We start from the raw sequence: 20,495 nt of genomic DNA, 5'->3' as shown, positions 1-20,495 counted from the left end.
TTCATTATTTATTTGAGGCTAAATTGATTTTATTGATGTATTAAGTTAAAATAAGTGTTCATTCAGTATTGTTGTAACTGTCATTACTACCCCAAAAAAAGGTATAAAAATAATAAATAAATAATAATAAAAAAATACATTGGAAAGAAACAACAATTATAAAAATTACCAAAAAATAATCATAAAAAAAAATTAACAAAAAAAATAAACAAAAAAAAATACTAATCGGCATCGGCTTTTTTGGTCCTCCAATAATCGGTATCGAAAAAGCATAATCGGCCGACCTCTAGTTAAGAATCATTGATATGCAGATGGTGGGCGAGGCACGCGGCATGTGCTTCTGCCCAGACAGATGGTGCCTCTCCCTGACCAGGACTGACTGACTGACTGACTGACTGACTGACTGACTGACTGACTGACTGACTGACTGACTGACTGACTATGCACACACACACACACACACTGCTGAGGGTTAGTGAACTGAACTCAAATTCAACCCAAGGCCCCAGGGGGAAAAGGCAGGGGGAAATGCTACAATACGGGGGAGCAGGGGGTGTCATAAGTCAAAACAATGGAAGGAACGAAAGCAAAGGGACAGCAGGGTTTGGACTAGGAGTGTGGAGGGACAGGGTTACATCAACGGATGAGGGTGGGAGAGAAACAACAGGAGAGTCACTCATCACCCAGTCATAAGTAGTAGGGATGTGCATCTTTCAATTTCAAGATGAAATAAATGCTGCAGTTGCTGTTTTTATATAATTTTCAGTTTTGTTTCATAGCTGGTAAATTAATTGCACATAATTCAACTTCAAATACTATATAGCCTTCCTCGAGCTGCAACACTGCCTGCCTGGCTGGGGGCTCTGCATGCGTGAAGAGCTTAGTGAAAAATACATTTTTAGAAGCGTTGCACACAGGCATAACAGTTTGTCTAATTTACTTGGCTGGAGGACCAAAAAGTAAATTTTATGCCCTGTGTCTCTTACCTTCATGTCCATGTGGTCTTGGTGGCGGTACTGGTTGCTGTTGGAGAGGGGAATGATGGGTATCTTGTAGATGGGCTTCACCAGAGCCCTCTGGGCCAGGGCCTCAGCCATCACCTCACTGCCATAGTCAGGCATGCCATTCCTGGGGAGGACACACAGAGATAAAGGGGGCTTGATTAAGACTCGGAGAACGACCGTTTTGGGTCAAAACGTTACACAATAAAACAGTGTGCCATCTTTTTTTATGACTTCACTTTTCATACTCCGCACCTGCAGATTACTGGACGCGGGTCGGCTACACCATTTCTAAATTTGAGAAAATGCCCAGGAAAGTACAGTGAAGGGAATTAGCTACCTGTGTCTCTGCCATGCCACTGACAAGCCTTTTAGCATAGGAGTGCAAAACATCTCCCATCAAAAATAGAATATCCCAATATAACTAAGTAAAAATAAAATCATAGTAATACAGGGAGCCACCAGCGCAGGGTAGGCTGATAACAGGCGGAAATTGCAATGTCACTACAAATCAGAAGCACAACAAATCAGAAAGTCAAAAGTCAGTGACGGCTACCTTCAGATGAAATCTATTCCATTCTAATACGTGATATTTTAATAGTTAAGTCCCAAATGGCACCCTATTTCCGATATAGTGCACTACTTTTGTTCAGAGCCCAATGTGCCCTCTTCAAAAGTAGTGCACTATTTTGGAAATAGGCTGCCATTTGGGACACATTATAGACTGCTCCACAAGGGAACAGCAAGCCCCAAAAAACGTATTAAGAAATATAATGCGTAACTAACCAACAGTAAGCCCGGCTTATTCTATTCCATTCTGTTCTGACAATACAATTTTTTTTATGGGCAGCAGTGTAACGAGTCAAAGTCAATGAGCTCATTGCTTCGACCTTACTGCAAAAATAAGGTGAACTCTACTTGATAATGCATGCAAAACAGAGCACTGAACGATGCCGCCAATTAACATGAGCAGCAGAGCCTGTCTCATTAAAAAAAAAACATGCTAATACCATCATACAGGATGCGTCCCAATTCCCTATCTTGTGCACTACTTTTGACCAGGGCCCATAGTGTACTAAGGAATAAGGTGCCATTTGGGATGGATCCTATATGATGGGTATTAGCATGTCTTTTTTTTTTAACAAACATCTCAGTTTTCATCAAATTAGCTACTACAGATAGCCACAGATACAAAATGTCCTGTTTGTCACAAAAAACCTGTGTAGTTAATAGTCTGCTACCATCGCAGAGAAAGTAAATGTTTCATTGATTTGGGGGACAATTCATTCATAATCCACAACAGTAGAAAAATCCATTAACTAAATCCCAGAGAGAAAAGGTGGGGGTTTGATTCCAAAGTCATACATTCTTTCCTCACGGTGATGACCTCATCCGTCTCCCTCATTCATATGAATAAAATGTAAAAATATCAAATATGTATCACCTCTTCTCTACAATCTCCAGGGTGAGGTGGAGCAGCTCTCTCTTGCTCTTCTCCCTCCTCTTAATCATCTCCAGAATAGTGACGGCTCGGCTCAGATCCCTCCGCAGTTTCAGCATCCTCTCATACCCAGCCTCGTCATTCTTACGGTTCTGCAGACAAGTTAGATGTTAACATCTATGTTGGTGCAGGAATAAAGCATGGGAGCAGCATTTAAGTTTGGCATTTAACTGTTAACTGGGTTCTCTGCTATACTGTCACTTCCTGAGAATAGTTCATAGCTAAATTACACACTAGTGAATACAGAAAGGTGGGTAAGAACATTCCCTCAACCATGTCCTAGATCGCAATGCCCTGTGAAAAGGCCACAATTCTGAAAGTGAAATGGTTTATTATACTTGCATGCAGCCCTTGTTCAGTCCCATCATCCTACCTAGGACGTGGCTCACCTTTCTAGTCTGCATCTTCTCGGTTCTCCTGCGGAAGGCCACGTAGGGGTCTGAGGTGCTAGATCCGTCCCTCTTCTCCTGCTTCACCGTGGGGATGAGCGAGACGCTCTTACAGTTTTTCCTCTTCCTGGTCCAGTAGTCAAACACCTCCTTGATCAGCTCGTCATCCTCCTTCAGCAGCAGCTTTGCCTCCTGCAGGTTCACCAGCTGAGCAGACAACACACATTTAGTCACACTGTTCTTTCTGGTACTCAATAAACCACCGCGCTTACCCCTAGCCTTTCAACTTTTGAAAAATCAAATAAGCAGAATGGTAGTCGACAAAAGGTTTGATAAACACTGGCCTATGTCCCACTTTCTGAGAGAACTGCCCTCAGCATTGTGGTTTGGTAAAGTACCTGCATGCCACTGCCTTTCTCCAGCCGGTCGATCATGTCCTCACACTGCAGAGAGGTGATCTCCATCTTCTTCTTCAGCTTATTCACAAACACCTCATCCTCTGAATCCAGGTCGTAGTCCGGCTGCTCTGTATCCAAACTGAAAGCTGTGATAGACAGGTTGAAGTAAAAAAAAATGTTTTTTAATATATTGTTTTAGGTGGTAGACCAGCTTTAATATTGCGGACAATTACATTGATAGATCGCACGATTTGTCTGTATCCTTTAAAATTCCCCATATATTTTTTGTAATAAATATTTTCCTTTACTATTTCTCCCTGACCTTATCACCTCTCCCCTAATTGGAGTAAACTAATGGACAACAATACATAGGCTTCTACTTCCAGCTTTAGAAACGTCCCTCTGTCGACTGCATTTATTTTCAGCAAACTTAACATGTGTAAATATTTGTATGAACATAAGATTCAACAACTGAGACAAACTGAACAAGTTCCACAGACATGTGATTAACAGAAATTGAACAATGTGTCCCTGAACAAAGGAGGGGGGGGGGGGTCAAAAACAAAAAGTCAGTCAGTATCTGGTGTGGCCACCAGCTGCATTAAGTACTTCAGTGCATCTCCTCCTCATGGACTGCACCAGATTTGCCAGGTCTTGCTGTGAGATGTTACCCCACTCTTCCACCAAGGCACCTGCAAGTTCCTGGACATTTCTGGGGGGGATGGCCCTAGCCCTCACCCTCCAATCCAACAGGTCCCAGGCGTGCTCAATGGGATTGAGATCTGGGCTCTTCGCTGGCCATGGCAGAACACAGACATTCCTGTCTTGCAGGAAATCACGCACAGAATGAGCAGTACGGCTGGTAGCATTGTCATGCTGGAGGGTCATGTCAGGCACTTTTTGCCAGTCCTGTCTGGTCCAGTGACGGTGGGTTTGTGCCCATAGGCAACATTGTTGCCGGTGATGTCTGGTGAGGACCCGCCTTAAAACAGGCCTACAAGCCCTCAGTCCAGCCTCTCTCAGCCTATTGCGGACAGTCTGAGCACTGATGGAGGGATTGTGCGTTCCTGGTGTAACTCGGCAGTTGTTGTTGCCATCCTGTACCTGTCCCGCAGGTGTGATGTTCGGATGTACCGATTCTGTGCAGGTGTTGTTACACGTGGTCTGCCACTGCGAGGACGATCGGCTGTCCGTCCTGTCTCCTTATAGCCCTGTCTTAGACGTCTCACAGTACAGACACTGCAATTCATTGCCCTGGCCACATCTGCAGTCCTCATGCCTCCTTGCAGCATGCCTAAGGCAAGTTCACGCAGATGAGCAGGGACCCTGGGAATCTTTCTTTTGCCGTTTTTCAGAGGCAGTAGAAAGGCCTCTTTAGTGTCCTAAGTTTTCATACCTGTGACCTTAACCTTTCTGGCGCATGTGGGACGAACTCGTCCCACCTACGTAACAGCCACTGAAATCCAGTGGCGCGATTTTTGAATCGTTAGAAATACTATTACTTCAATTTCTCAAACATATGACTATTTTACAGCTATTTAAAGACAAGAATCTCGTTAATCTAACCCCACTGTCCGATTTCAAAAAGGCTTTACAACGAAAGCAAAACATTAGATTATGTCAGCAGAGTGCCCAGCCAGAAATATTCAGACACCCATTTTTCAAGCTAGCATATCATGTCACATAAACCCAAACCACAGCTAAATGCAGCACTAACCTTATGATTTTCATCAGATGACACACCTAGGACATTGTGTTATACAATACATGCATGTCTGTTCAATCAAGTTCATATTTATATCAAAAAACAGCTTTTTACATTAGCATGTGACGTTCAGAAAAAGCATAACCCCCGCAAACTTCCGGGGAATTTACTAACAGTTTGCTAAATTACTCATGATAAACGTTCACAAAAAGCATAACAATTATTTTAAGAATTATAGATACATTACTCCTCTATGCACTCCTCTATGCACTCGATATGTCCGATTTTAAAATAGCTTTTCGGATGAAGCACATTTTGCAATAATCTAAGTACATAGCCCGGCATCACAGGGCTAGCTATTTAGACACCCACCCAGGTCAGCCTCCACCAAAATCACATTTCCTATAAGAAAAATGTTCTTACCTTGCTTGTTCTTCGTCAGAATACACTGCCAGGACTTCTACTTCAATAACAAATGTTGGTTTGGTCCCAAATAATCCATCGTTATAACCAAACAGCGACGTTTTGTTCGTGAGTTCTAGACACTATCAGAATGCTTCATCACGGTCTTGCGCATGGCGCATTGGCGTGACAAAAAATGTCTAAATATTCCATTACCGTACTTCGAAGCATGTCAACCGCTGTTTAAAACCAATTTTTATGCCATTTATCTAGTAGAAAAGTGATAATATTCCAACCGGGAATATGCATTGAGCCTAAACAGCCGAATTAAATTTCTCCACGGGGGCGAATCGTGCACGCGCCTCATTCAAAGGTCCTCTCAGCCGCCACTTACCAAAGGCGATAATGTGTTTCAGCCTGAGGCTGCCTCGTCAACCTTCAGGTATTTCCCGGGTTCGGAGAGCCTATCGGAGCCCTGGGAATTGTCACGTTACAGCTAAGATCCTTACTTTTCAATAAACAGATGCAAGACGCACGACTCCTTGTCAGACAGGGTACTTCCTGCTTGAAACCTTGTCAGGTTTTTGCCTGCCATAGGAGTTCTGTTATACTCACAGACACCATTCAAACAGTTTTAGAAAATTCAGAGTGTTTTCTATCCAAACCTGAACAATAATATGCATATTCTAGCTTCTGAGTTGGTGTAGGAGGCAGTTAACCTCTACGGGCTAGGGGGCAGCATTGAGAATTTTGGAAAAAATATGTGCCCATTTTTAACTGCCTCCTACACCTACCCAGTAACTAGAATATGCATATACTTATTATATATGGATAGAAAACACCCTAAAGTTTCTAAAACTGTTTGAATGGTGTCTGCGAGTATAACAGAACTCATTTGGCAGGCAAAACCCTGAGACAGATTCTGACAGGAAGTGGATACCTGATGTGTTGAATTGACTTTGAGCCTATGCCATTGAAAAACAAAGGGGGTGAGGAATATTTTGGCACTTCCTATTGCTTCCACAAGATGTCACCAGCCTTTACAAAGTGTTTTGAGTCTTCTACAGTGAGATCTGACCGAATAAGAGCCATGGAACGTGATGGCCCATTAGACACCTGGCGCGCGAGTTGATGGTGGGTACTCTCATTCCGAAACGTTTTAAAAGAGAACCCAATGGTCCGCCTTGAATTTTATTCATGTTCTGGTTAAAAAAGGCCCTAATGATTTATGCGATACAACGTTTGACATGTTTGAACGAACGTAAATATATTTTTTCCGTTCGTGATGTGAAGTCCGGCTGGCTTAGATCATGTGCTAACAACACGGAGGTTTTGGGACATAAATGATGAGCTTTTTTGAACAAAACTACATTCGTTATGGACCTGGGATTCTTTGGAAGTGACATCTGATGAAGAGAATCAAAGGTAATGGATTATTTACATAGTATTTTCGATTTTAGATCTCTCCAACATGGCGGTTAGTCTGTATCGCAATGCGTATTTTTCTGGGCGCAGTGCTCAGATTATTGCAAAGTGTGATTTCCCAGTAAGGTTAATTTTAAATCTGGCAAGTCCATTGCGTTCAAGAGATGTAAATCTATAATTCTTTGAATGACAATATAATATTTTACCAATGTTTTCTAATATTAATTAATTATTTTGTTGTGATGACTTGACTGCCGGTATTGGAGGGAAACGATTTCCTGAACATCAACGCCATAGTAAAACACTGTTTTTAGATATAAATATGAACTTGATAGAACTAAAAATGCATGCATTGTCTAACATAATGTCCTAGGAGTGTCATCTGATGGAGATTGTAAAAGGTTAGTGCATAATTTTAGCTGATTTTATGGTTTTGGTGACGCCCGTCTTTGAATTGACAATACACTACACACAGCTATTGTCAATGTACTCTCCTAACATAACCTAACTTTATGCTTTCGCCGTAAAACCTTTTTGAAATCGGAAAACGTGGTTAGATTAAGGAGATGTTTATCTTTCAAAGGGTGCCAGATAGTTGTATGTTTGAAAAACTTGAATTTTGACATTTATTTGGTTTCAAATTTGCCGCTCTTGAAATGCACCTGCTGTTGATAGGGTGCGTCACAGGTGGCACGCTAACGTCCCACATAGCCCAAAGAAGTTAAAAATGGGCACATATTTTTTTCAAAATTCTCAATACTGCCCCCTATCCCAAACAGGTTAATTGCCTACTGTCTAAGCTGTTAGTGTCTTAACGACCGTTCCACAGGCGCATGTTCATTAACTGTTTATGGTTCATTGAACAAGCATGGGAAATGGTGTTTAAACCCTTTACAACAAAGATATGTGAAGTTATTTGGATTGTTACAAATTATCTTTGAAAGACAGGGTGCTGAAAAAGGGACATTTCTTTTTTGCTGAGTTCACATAATACATACATTTTACGACAGTATATTTTACATGAGTTATCTTTTGTTTTTAGTCCCAGCCTTCAGCTACCCTCAACTCCTCCCATCGATCTTTGAAGACCATCCAGTTTTGATTTCTGGCTGCCATATTTTTTCCGCTGTGCTGTTTCACTAAAGTTGTGAACTTTTCCATTCTAATAGTTTCTACAGATTGTAATTTAAACATTTTTGCTATGAGTATTATATTACTGATCAATTGACTAGGACTTTAAATCACCCTGCAATGCTATTTGCAGAGATAGCTCCAAGTAAATGGTGCAATTTTTTTTTGCCATTTCTGAACGTGCGACGAAAAACAAGCCACATACCTAAACAAGTGATCTAATGATACTGTCTCTTCGCAGACAAATTTGCAGAGATGGCGTGGTTGTATCCCCCATATATATAACATACTATAGGTTTCAAGGTAGTTGTATAATTTAAATTGAAAAACTAAGTTTTGAATCTGGCGTTGTTTTGTGTATCAGTTCATAAACAATGTGCCATGGAATCGGTACATCGAAAATCTCCTGTTTTGCAACCTGTAAATGAAACTGGTATACTTTATCACAATTTTGGTCTTTTAGGGCCGACAGAGAACTTCCTTAACTTCTCCCCTTTACACTTGCCTCCTCCATTTGATGTAATGCTGCAATCAGTTGGATATACTTTTTGAAAGAGCTGACATTTCCATGTATTTTTCTTAACTGCATGTGTAACAACTCCACCAGTCCTATTTATGATAATGTAAAAACATCATCCCCAAAAACATTTTTAATTTTTATTTATAAATGTGTATATTTGAGATTAACCATAATATTTGTGCCTTTTCTGGCGGCTCAAACTGAAATTGCAACCAGTTTTCTATGGCTTGTTTTAAAAATAGCTATATTTTGGAGATTACTTAATCTTCAAATAACCAAAAGTGAGAGGCTATCTGAATGAAGGGAAATTGCCATTGGTACACAGGATGAGACATTTACAAATCTGCTTGGGAACCAGTTCAGATTTAACCTCTCTAGGGTAGGTGGCACCAAATCGTCCCACCTACGTAACAGCCAGTGGAATCCTGTGGCGCGATATTCAAATACCTTACAAATGCTATTACTTCAATTTCTCAAACATATGACTATTTTACAGCATTTTAAAGACAAGACTCTCGTTAATCTAACCACACTGTCCGATTTCAAAAAGGCTTTACAACGAAAGCAAAACATTAGATTGTCAGCAAAGTACCCAGCCAGAAATAATCAGACACCCATTTTTCAAGCTAGCATATAATGTCACAAAAACCCAGAAGACAGCTAAATGCAGCACTAACCTTTGATGATCTTCATCAGATGACACACCTAGGACATTATGTTATACAATACATGCATGTTTTGTTCAACCAAGTTCATATTTATATCAAAAAACAGCTTTTTACATTAGCATGTGACGTTCAGAACTAGCATACCCCCCGCCGCAAACTTCCGGCGAATTTACTAAATTACTCACGATGAACGTTCACAAAAAGCATAACAATTATTTTAAGAATTATAGATACAGAACTCCTCTATGCACTCGATATGTCCGATTTTAAAATAGAATATTGCAAAATGTGCTTTCACCAAAAAGCTAAGTAGATAGCCCGGCATCACAGGGCTAGCTATTTAGACACCCAGCAAGTTTAGCCTTCACCAACCTCCGATTTACTATTAGAAATAACAAATGTTGGTTTGGTCCAAAATAATCCATAGTTATGTTCCAACCGCGGCGTTTTGTTCGTGCGTTCAAGACACTATCCGAAGTGTAAATAAGGGTCACGCGCACGGCGCATTTCGTGACAAAAAAATTCTAAATATTTCATTACCGTACTTCAAAGCATGTCAACCGCTGTTTAAAATCAATTTTTATGCCATTTTTCTCGTAAAAAAGCGATAATATTCCGACCGGGAATCTGCAATTAGGTAAACAGACGAAAGAAAATAAAGCATGGGGTCGACTCGGGCATGCGCCTAAGCCTATTGTCCTCTGATCGGCCACTTGGCAAAGGCGATAATGCGTTTCAGCCAGAGGCTGCCTCGATATCGTTCAGCTTTTTCCCGGGCTCTGAGAGCCTATGGGAGCCGTAGGAAGTGTCACGTTATAGCAAAGATCCTCAGTCTTCAATAAACAGAGCCAAGATGAAACACAACTTGTCAGACAGGCCACTTCCTGCATGGAATCTTCTCAGGTTTTGGCCTGCCATATGAGTTCTGTTATACTCACAGACACCATTCAAACAGTTTTAGAAACTTTAGGGTGTTTTCTATCCAAAGCCAATAATTATATGCATATTCTAGTTACTGGGCAGGAGTAGTAACCAGATTAAAATCGGGTAAATTTTTTTATCCGGCCGTGTCAATACGGCCCCCTAGCCCTAACAGGTTATGTATAGTTTTTGTATGACCAGAACCTTTAGTAAGAGATCCAATACTTTAAAATTAAAAATAATCTCTCTCCTCCGAAATCATATTCATTATATACAGTGCCTTCAGAAAGTATTCACACCCCTTGACTTTACGCACTTTGTGTTGCAGCCTGAATTAAAAATGGATTAAATGATTTTTTTCGTCACTGGCCTACCACACAATACCCCATAATGTCAAATTGTTAACATGTTTTCCTAATTCTTTGCCAAATAAACATTTTAAGCTGAAATGTCGAGTCAATAAGTACTCAACCCCTTTGTTACTGCAAGCCTAAATATGTTCACGAGTAAAAATGTGCTTAACAAGTCACATAAGTTGCATGGACTGTGTGCAATTATAGTCTTTAACATGATTTTGAATGAATGCATATCTCTGTACCCAACACATACAGAGAATTGTAAGGTCCCTAAGTCGAGCAGTGAATTTCAAACAGATTCAACCACAAAGACCAGGGAGGTTTTCCTGTGCATCGCAAAGGGCACCTATTGGTTGATGGGGGAAAAAAGGCATTAAATATCCCTTTGAGCATGTTGAAGTTATTAATTACACTTTGGATGGTTTATCAACACACCCAAAAGAAACAGGTGTCCTTCCTCACTTGCCGGAAAGGAAGGAAACCGCTCAGGGATTTCACCATGAGGCCAATGGTGACTTTAAAACAGTTACAGTTTAATGGCTGTGACAGGAGAAAACTGAGGATGGATTAACAACATTGTAGTTACTCCATAATACTAAACTAATTGACAGAGTGAAAAGAACAAAGCCTGCACAGAATAAAAATATTCCAAAACACGCATCCTGTCTGCAAAAAGGCACTCAAGTAATACTGCAAAAAATGTGGCAAAGCAATTCACTTTTTGTCCCGAATACAAAGTGTTGTGTTTAGGGCAAATTGAAAACAACACTTTACCAAGTACCACTCTTCATATTTTTAAGCATAGTGGTGGCTGCATCATGTTATGCTTGTAATCGTAAAGGACTTGAGTTTCTCAAGAAAAAAAAAAAAAGTAAGAGCTAAAACACAGGTAAAATCCCAAGTGGACAACCTGATTCGGTCTGCTTTCCAACAGACACTGGGAGATGAATTCACCTTTCAGCAGGGCAATAACCTAAAACAAAGGTCAAATCTACACCGCAGTTGCTTACCAAGACGAGTGTGAATGTGGCCAAGTTACAGTTGACTTAAAACCTGTTGGGGCTTGGGGTTGTCCCATTTCAAAAAGGTTTTACGGCGAAAGCATAAAGTTAGATTATGTTAGGAGAGTACATTGACAATAGCTGTGTGTAATGTTTTGTCAATTTAAAGACAGGCGTCACCAAAACCATAAAATCAGCTAGAATTATGCACTAACCTTTGACAATCTCCATCAGATGACACTCCTAGGACATTATGTTAGACAATACATGCATTTTTAGTTCTATCAAGTTCATATTTATATCCAAAAACAGCGTTTTACTATGGCGTTGATGTTCAGGAAATCGTTTCCCTCCAATAACCGGCAGTCAAGTCAGCACAACAAATTAAATAATTAATATTAGAAAACATTGGTAAAATATTATATTGTCATTCAAAGAATTATAGATTTACATCTCTTGAACGCAACCGGCTTGCCAGATTTAAAAATAACCTTACTGGGAAATCACACTTTGCAATAACCTGAGCACTGCGCCCAGAAAAATACGCTTTGCGATACAGACTAACCGCCATGTTGGAGAGATCTAAAATCGAAAATACTATGTAAATAATCCATTACCTTTGATTCTCTTCATCAGATGTCACTTCCAGGGATCCCAGGTCCAAAACGAATGTAGTTTTGTTCAAAAAAGCTCATCATTTATGTCCAAAAAGCTCCGTGTTGTTAGCACATGATCTAAGCCCGCCGGACTTCACTTCATGAACGAGGGGATTTTTTTTTTTACGTTCGTTCAAACATGTCAAACGTTGTATAGCATAAATCATTAGTGCCTTTTTTAACCAGAACATGAATAAAATTCAAGGCGGACGATTGCGTTCTCTTTTAAAACGTATTGGAACGAGAGTACCCAACATGAACTCGCGCGCCAGAGTCTAATCGGCCATCACCGTTCCATGGCTCTTGTTCGGTCAGATCTCACAGTAGAAGACTCAAAAGACTTTGTAAAGGCTGGTGACATCTAGTGGAAGCAATAGGAAGTGCTCAAACATTAATAAGCCCCTGTGTGTTTCAATGGCATAAAGGTAATTCAACACATCAGGTATCCACTTCCTGTCAGAATCTGTCTCACGGTTTTGACTGCCATATGAGTTCTGTTATACTTACAGACACCATTCAAACAGTTTTAGAAAATTCAGAGTGTTTTCTATCCAAACATGAACAATAATATGCATATTCCAGCTTCTGAGTTGGTGTAGGAGGCAGTTAAAAATGGGCACATATTTTTTTCAAAATTCTCAATACTGCCCCCTAGCCCTAAGGAGATGTTTATTAAGGAGATGTTTATCTTTCAAAGGGTGTAACATAGTTGTATGTTTGAGAAATTTGAATTATGACATTTAATTGTTTTCAAATTTGGCGCTCTTGATATTTCACCTGTTGTTGATAGGGTGTACCAGGGGTGGGACGCTTGCGTCCCACATAGCCCATAGAGGTTAAATCTCCTGGCAAAACCTGAAAATGGTTATCTAGCAATGATCAACCACCAATTTGACAGAGGTTGAAGAATTTAAAATAAAAAAAAAGGGCAAATGTTGCACAATCCAGGTGTGGAAAGCGCTAAGAGACTTACACAGAAACATTCACAGCTTTAAAATCACTGCCAAAGATGATTACATACAGCCGGGAAGAACTATTGGATAAGAGCAACGTCAACTTACCAACATTACGACCAGGAATACAACTTTCCCGAAGCAGATCCTCTGTTCGGACCACCACCCAGGACAACGGATCTGATCCCCAGTAGCCAACCCAAAACACCGGCGCAGCAGACGGAGCAGCCTTCTGGTCAGGTTCCGTAGACGTGCACATCGTTCCAGAGTATACTACTCGCCAATGTCCAGTCTCTAGGTAGACGAAATACGAGCAAGGGTTGCCTTCCAGAGAGACGGAAACATGGCTCTCTCGGGATATGTTGTCGGAATCGGTTCAGCCACCGGGCTTCTCAATGCATCGCGCCGACAGAAATAAACATCTCTCTGTTAAGAAGAAGGGCGGGGGTGTATGCTTTATGATTAACAACTCATGGTGTAATCATAACATACAGGAACTCAAGCCCTTCTGCTCGCCCGACCTAGAATTCCTTACAATCAAATGCCGGCCATTTTACCAACCAAGAGAATTCTCGTCAGTTATAGTGACAGCTGTGTACCCCGCTCAAGCGAACACCAAGATGGCCCTCAAGGAACTTCACTGGACTCTATGTAAACTAAATATCCGGAGGCTGCATTTATTGTTTCTGGGGATTTTAACAAAGCAAATTTGAGAACAAGGCTACCTAAATTCTATCAGGATATTGATTGCACAACACGCAGGGCTTATTCTCTCGACCACTGCTACTCTAACTTCCGCGATGCAAACAAAGCCCTCCCCCGCTCTCCCAGTTGGCAAATCCGACCACGACGCCATCTTGCTCGTTCCGTCTTATAGGCAGAAACTCAAAACAGGATGTACCAGTAACGAGAAACTTTTAACCCTGGTCTGACCAATAGGAAACCATGCTTCAAAATTGTTTTGATCTGGAATATGTTTGTCAGCCTCAGAACAACATTGACCTATACGCTTACTCGGTGAGTGCGTTTATAAAGAAATGCATTGGCTCTAACCATTGTGACTATTAAAACCTACCCTAAGCAGAACACTTGGATGGATGGCCGCAGTCGCACTAAACTGAAAGTGCGATCCACTGCATTTAACCATGGAAAGAAGTCTGGGAATATGGTTGAATATAAACAGTGTAGTTATTCCCTCTGCAAGGCAATCAAACAGGCGAAATGCCGGTACAGGGACAAGGTGGAATTGCAATTCAACGGCTCAGACACCAGACGTATGTGGCAGGGTCTACAGGAAATCACGGACTACAAAAACAGCCACGTCACGGATACCGACGTCACGCTTCCAGACAAACTAAAGCACCTTCTTTGAGGATAATACTGTGCCATCATAACGGCTTGCTAACAAAGACTGCGTCCCCCCTGCTCTTCCTCCGTGGCTGACGTGAGTAAAACATTTAAACGTGTTTACCCTCGCAAGGCTGCTGGCCCAGACGGCATGCCTAGCCACGTCCTCAGAGCATGCGCAGACCAGCTGGCTGCTGTGTTTAGACATATTCAATCACTAACTATCCCAGGCTGTTGTCCCCACATGCTTCAAGAAGGCTACCATTGTTCCTGTACCCAAGAAGGCAAAGAACTGAACTACTACCATCCCGTATCACTCACTTCTGTCATCATGAAGTGCTTTGAGAGGCAAGTCAAGGATCATATCACCACCACCTTACCGGCCACCCAAGACCCACTTCAGTTTGCATACCGCCCCAACCGGTCCACAGATGACAGAATCACCATCACATTGCCCTATCCCATCTGGACAAAAAGAATGCCCATGTAAGCATGCTGTTCATTGACTACAGCTCAGCATTCAACACCATAGTACCCTCCAAGCTCATCATCAAGCTGGAGGCCCTGGGTCTCAACCCCACCCGGTGCAATTTTAAAATATAGAAATTCATCCTAAAAATATAAAAATGAACTCCCATGGCATAATTGTGTTAGTGTTCGCAACAATATAAAGAATAATGGGCGATATACTGTATCTAAAAAAATACAAAAACAAAAACTTTTGTCCGGATTTCTGCGCTTCAATGTCATTAAGTATAACAAAAGTAAAAAGCAATTTGAAAGCACATCACATAACGGTAATCATGAAGCTAATTGACAAAATTGGAGTAAATTGGAGTAGAACCTGTGGATGTATTTCAAGGCCTACCTTCAAACTCTGTCTCTTTGCTTGACATCATGGGAAAATCTAAAGAAAATCAGCCAAAACCTCAGGAAAAAAATTTTATTTGTAGACCTCAACATCTGGTTCAACAGGTACAAAAGTATCTATATCCACAGTAAAACGAGTCCTATAACAACATATCCTGAAAGGCCGCTCAGCAAGGAAGAAGACACTGCTCCAAAACCGCCATAAAAAAGCCAGACTGCGGTTTGCAACTGCACATGGGGACAAAGATTGTACTTTTCGGACAAAAGTCCTCTGGTCTGATGAAACAAAAATAGAACTGTTTGGCCATAATGACCATCGTTATGTTTGGAGGAAAAAGGAGGAGGCTTGCAAGCCGAAGAACACCATCACAACCGTGAAGCACGAGGGTGGCAGCATCATGTTGTGGGGGTGCTTTGCTGCAGGAGGGATTGGTGCACTTCCCAAAATAAATGGCATCCCGAGGAAGGAAAATGATGTGGATATATTGAAGCAACATCTCAAGACATCAGTCAGGGAGTTAAAGCTTGGTCGCAAATGGGTCTTCAATCCTATAGAAAATTTGTGGGCAGAACTGAAAAAGCTTGTGCGAGCAAGGAGGCCTACAAACCTGACTCAGTTACACCAGCTCTGTCAGGAGGAATGGGCCAAAATTCACACAACTTATTGTGGGAAGCTTGTGGAAGGCTACACGAAACGTTTGACCCAAGTTAAACAATTTAAAGGCAAATGCTACCAAATACTAATTGAGTGTATGCAAACTTCTGACTTGTGGGAAAGTGATGAAAGAAATAAAAGCTGAAATAAATCACTGACATTTCACATCCTTAAAATAAAGTGGTGATCCTAACTGACCCAAGACAGGGGATTTTTACTAGGATTAAATGTCAGGAATTGTGAAAAACTGAGTTTAAATGCATTTGGCTAAGGTGTATGTAAACTTTCAACTTCATGTGATACTCAAAATAAAATGTGATTTTTTTCTGGGTAGTTATATTTCTGCCAAGCATGGATATAATAACCTTGCGATTACTAAGAATAAAGCCAATAATTCATTTTTATTGTGATGCAGTATATATATTATATATATATATATATATATATATATATATACACATATACATATACATATACATATACATATACATACATACATACATACATACATACATACATACATACACACACACATACATACACATACATACATACATATATATATATATATATATCACATACATACACACACACTTATACTGCATCACAAAAATGAATTATTGGCTTTATTCTTGAATATAACTAATATAAGGGCATAGGTGACACTCCAACATAAAAAAAGCCTTTTAGGGTATTGTAATTGCGGTTTTATTTTTTTGCAACTTTGAATATACGTCTTTAACCCATATACTGTATTTCATACCATCTACTGGACCTTGCCTATGCCTCTCGGCCATGGCTCATCCATATGCCTATATGTACATATTCTCTTTCATCCCTTTAGATGTGTGTATTCGGTAGTGGGGGAATTGTTAGATTACTTGTTAGATATTACTGCACTGTCGGAACTAGAAGCACAAGCATTTCGCTACACTTGCATTAATATCTGCTAACCATGTGTAAGTCAGTGACTAATAAAAGTTTGATTGGATTAGTACTTACTCAGGGGTATGAATAATTATGTAAATTAGATATCCGTATTTTATTTTCAATATGTTTGCAAAAACGTCAAAAAAATGTTTTTACATTGTCATTATGTTGTAAATTGGTGAGAAGAAAAAAGTCAGTATTTATACATTTTTAATTCAGGCTGTTACAACAAAATGTGGAATACGTCAAGGGGTATGAATACTTCACGAACATAGGCCCGTTTCAATTTTGTCTGGCTTGCAGTTCCAAATAAAGAAGAATATTTTGTGCTTATGTAATTTTAAAAAAGTTGTCAGGCGTAGGCAGGGCCATAAGTAAATAGGTAAACTAGGATATGACTAAAGAATGAATCAGGGTGATTTTTCCACAAAAATAAAAATCAGGGTGATTTTTCAACAAATATCCTTTCCATGGTAGCAAAATCTTTAATAATTTGGCCAGCTTTCTACACTGAACAAAAATATACAACAACATGTAAAGTGTTGGTCCCATGTTTAACCTTTTGGGGATAGGGGGCAGTATTGAGAATTTTGGAAAAAATATGTTCCCATTTTTAACTGCCTCCTACACCAACTCAGAAGCTAGAATATGCATATTATTGTTCAGGTTTGGATAGAAAACACTGAATTTTCTAAAACTGTTTGAATGGTGTCTGAGTATAACAGAACTCCTATGGCAGGCAAAAACCTGACAAGGTTTCAAGCAGGAAGTACCCTGTCTGACAAGGAGTCGTGCGTCTTGCATCTTTTTATTGAAAAGTAAGGATCTTAGCTGTAACGTGACAATTCCCAGGGCTCCAATAGGCTCTCAGAACCCGCGAAAAACCTGAAGGTTTACGAGGGAGCCTCAGGCTGAAACACATTATCACCTTTTGTAAGTGGCTGCTCAGAAGACCTTTGAATGAGGCGCGTGCACGATTCGCTCCTGAGGAGAAATTTTATTCGGCTGTTTAGGCTCAATGCATACTCCCGGTCGGAATATTATCACTTATCTACGAGATAAATGGCATAAAAATTGGTTTTAAACAGCGGTTGACATGCTTCGAAGTACGGTAATGGAATATTTAGACATTTTTGTCACGCCAATGCGCCATGCGCGACACCGTGAAGAAGCATTCTGATAGTGTCTAGAACTCACGAACAAAACGTCGCTGTTTGGATATAACGATGGATTATTTGGGACCAAACCAACATTTGTTATTGAAGTAGAAGTCCTGGCAGTGTATTCTGACGAAGAACAAGCAAGGTAAGAACATTTTTCTTATAGGAAATGTGATTTTGGTGGAGGCTGACCTGGGTGGGTATCTAAATAGCTAGCCCTGTGATGCCGGGCTATGTACTTAGATTATTGCAAAATGTGCTTCATCCGAAAAGCTATTTTAAAATCGGACATATCGAGTGCATAGAGGAGTAATGTATCTATAATTCTTAAAATAATTGTTATGCTTTTTGTGAACGTTTATCGTGAGTAATTTAGCAAACTGTTAGTAAATTCCCCGGAAGTTTGCGGGGGTTATGCTTTTTCTGAACGTCACATGCTAATGTAAAAAGCTGGTTTTTGATATGAATTTGATTGAACAGACATGCATGTATTGTATAACACAATATCCTAGGTGTGTCATCTGATGAAGATCATAAAAGGTTAGTGCTGCATTTAGCTGTGGTTTGGGTTTATGTGACATGATATGCTCGCTTGAAAAATGGGTGTCTGATTTTTTCTGGCTGGGCACTCTGCTGACATAATCTAATGTTTTGCTTTCGTTGTAAAGCCTTTTTGAAATCGGACAGTGGGGTTAGATTAACGAGATTCTTGTCTTTAAATAGCTGTAAAATAGTCATATGTTTGAGAAATTGAAGTAATAGTATTTCTAACGATTCAAAAATCGCGCCACTGGATTTCAGTGGCTGTTACGTAGGTGGGACGAGTTCGTCCCACATGCGCCAGAGAGGTTAATGAGCTGGGGGGGAAAGAAATCCATTTAATTTTCCATACCGCAAAAAACATCTCAAATTGTGCACAGATTTGTTTACATCCCTGTTAGTGTGCATTTCTTATTTGCCAAGATAATCTATCCACCTAACAGGGTGGTCTATCAAGAAGCTGATTAAACAGCACGATCATTAGACAGATGCATCTTGTGCTGGGGCCAATAAAATAGGCAGTTTTGTAAAAACGCAATGCCACAGCGAACAATTGGCATGCTGACTGCAGTAATGTCCATCAGAGCTGTAGCCAGAGAATCGAATGTTAATTTCTCTACCATAAGCCTTCAAAGTCATTTTAGAGAATTTGGCAGTACGTCCAATCACAGGCCACAATCAACTGCCTGATCAACTCTATGCGAAGGAGATGTGACGTGCTGCGCGAGAAAAATGGTCACACCAGATAGTGACATGTTTTGTGATCCACGCCACTACTTTATTTTTAAATGTATCTGTGACCAACAGATGCATACAGTCGTATGAAAAAGTTTGGGCACCCCTCTGAGGCGGCATAATAATTTACTCTGTCGTCACAGAAAATGATCACAGTGGCATGCCATTCATTTTCTAATAAAAGCTGAGTACTGGGGTACTGTCCAGACAAAGATTTTTAGTGTAGCAATATTAAGTTGTATGAAATTAAATCAGATGTGAAAAATAGGCTATGAAAAAATGTGGGCACCCTTGTCATTCTGTTGATTTCAATACCTGTAACTACTTAGCACTGATTAATTGGAACACACAATTGGTTTGGTGAGCTCATTAAGCCTTGAACTTCATAGACAATTGCATCCAATCATGAGAAAAGGTATTTAAGGTGGCCAATTGCAAGTTGTTGTTCTCTTTGACTCTCCTCTGAAGAGTGGCAACATGGGGGCCTCAAAACAACTCTCAAATGACCTGAAAACAAAGATTGTTCAACATTATGGTTTAGAGGAAGGCTACAAAAAGCTATCGCAGAGATGTAAGCTGTCAGTGTCCACTGTGAGGAACATAGTGAGAAATGGAAGACCACAGGCACAGTTCTTGTTAAGGCCAGAAGTGGCAGGCCAAGTAAAATATCGGTGGCAAAGGCGAAGGATGGTGAGAACAGCCCACAGACCACCTCCAAAGACCTACAACATCATCTTGCTGCAGGTGGTGTCACTGTGCATCGTTCAATAATTCAGCGCACTTTGCACAAGGAGAAGCTGTATGGGAGAGTGATGCGGAAGAAGCCTTTTCTGCACACACGCCACAAACGGAGTCGCTTGAGGTATGCAAACGCACATTTGGACAAGCCAGCTTCATTTTGGAATAAGGTGCTGTGGACTGATGAAACAAAGATTGAGTTATTTGGTCTTAAACTGTTGGGACTAGGGGGCAGTATTTACACGGCCGGATAAAAAACGTCCCCGATTTAATCTGGTTACTAATCCTACCCAGTAACTAGAATATGCATATACTTATTATATATGGATAGAAAACACCCTAAAGTTTCTAAAACTGTTTGAATGGTGTCTGTGAGTATAACAGAACTCATTTGGCAGGCAAAAACCTGAGAGATTCCTTTACAGGAAGTGGCCTGTTTGACCATTTATTTGCTTGCTTTTGACATCTCTTCCAAAAACTCAGGATCTCTGCT

At 40.4% G+C, this 20,495-nt stretch overlaps 1 protein-coding gene across 2 annotated transcripts in view; it reads right to left on the bottom strand.

The window, feature by feature from the left end:
• LOC115195873 (enhancer of polycomb homolog 1) overlaps window positions 1-20,495 on the bottom strand; it is a 110,870-nt gene that overhangs the window by 51,692 nt on the left and 38,683 nt on the right. For both annotated transcript variants that reach the window (XM_029756197.1, XM_029756196.1), the window contains exons 3-6: window positions 3,290-3,435; window positions 2,892-3,098; window positions 2,446-2,594; window positions 987-1,128 (exon numbers count right to left, since the gene is read on the bottom strand). In XM_029756197.1, the coding sequence (XP_029612057.1) occupies window positions 987-1,128; window positions 2,446-2,594; window positions 2,892-3,098; window positions 3,290-3,435 (644 nt within the window). The remainder of the gene's footprint in view (window positions 1-986; window positions 1,129-2,445; window positions 2,595-2,891; window positions 3,099-3,289; window positions 3,436-20,495) is intronic.

This window comes from Salmo trutta, chromosome 6, assembly GCF_901001165.1.
Source record: "Salmo trutta chromosome 6, fSalTru1.1, whole genome shotgun sequence".
NCBI classification, from domain to species: Eukaryota; Metazoa; Chordata; class Actinopteri; order Salmoniformes; family Salmonidae; genus Salmo; species Salmo trutta.
This window is presented reverse-complemented; position numbering and strand designations above follow the sequence as displayed.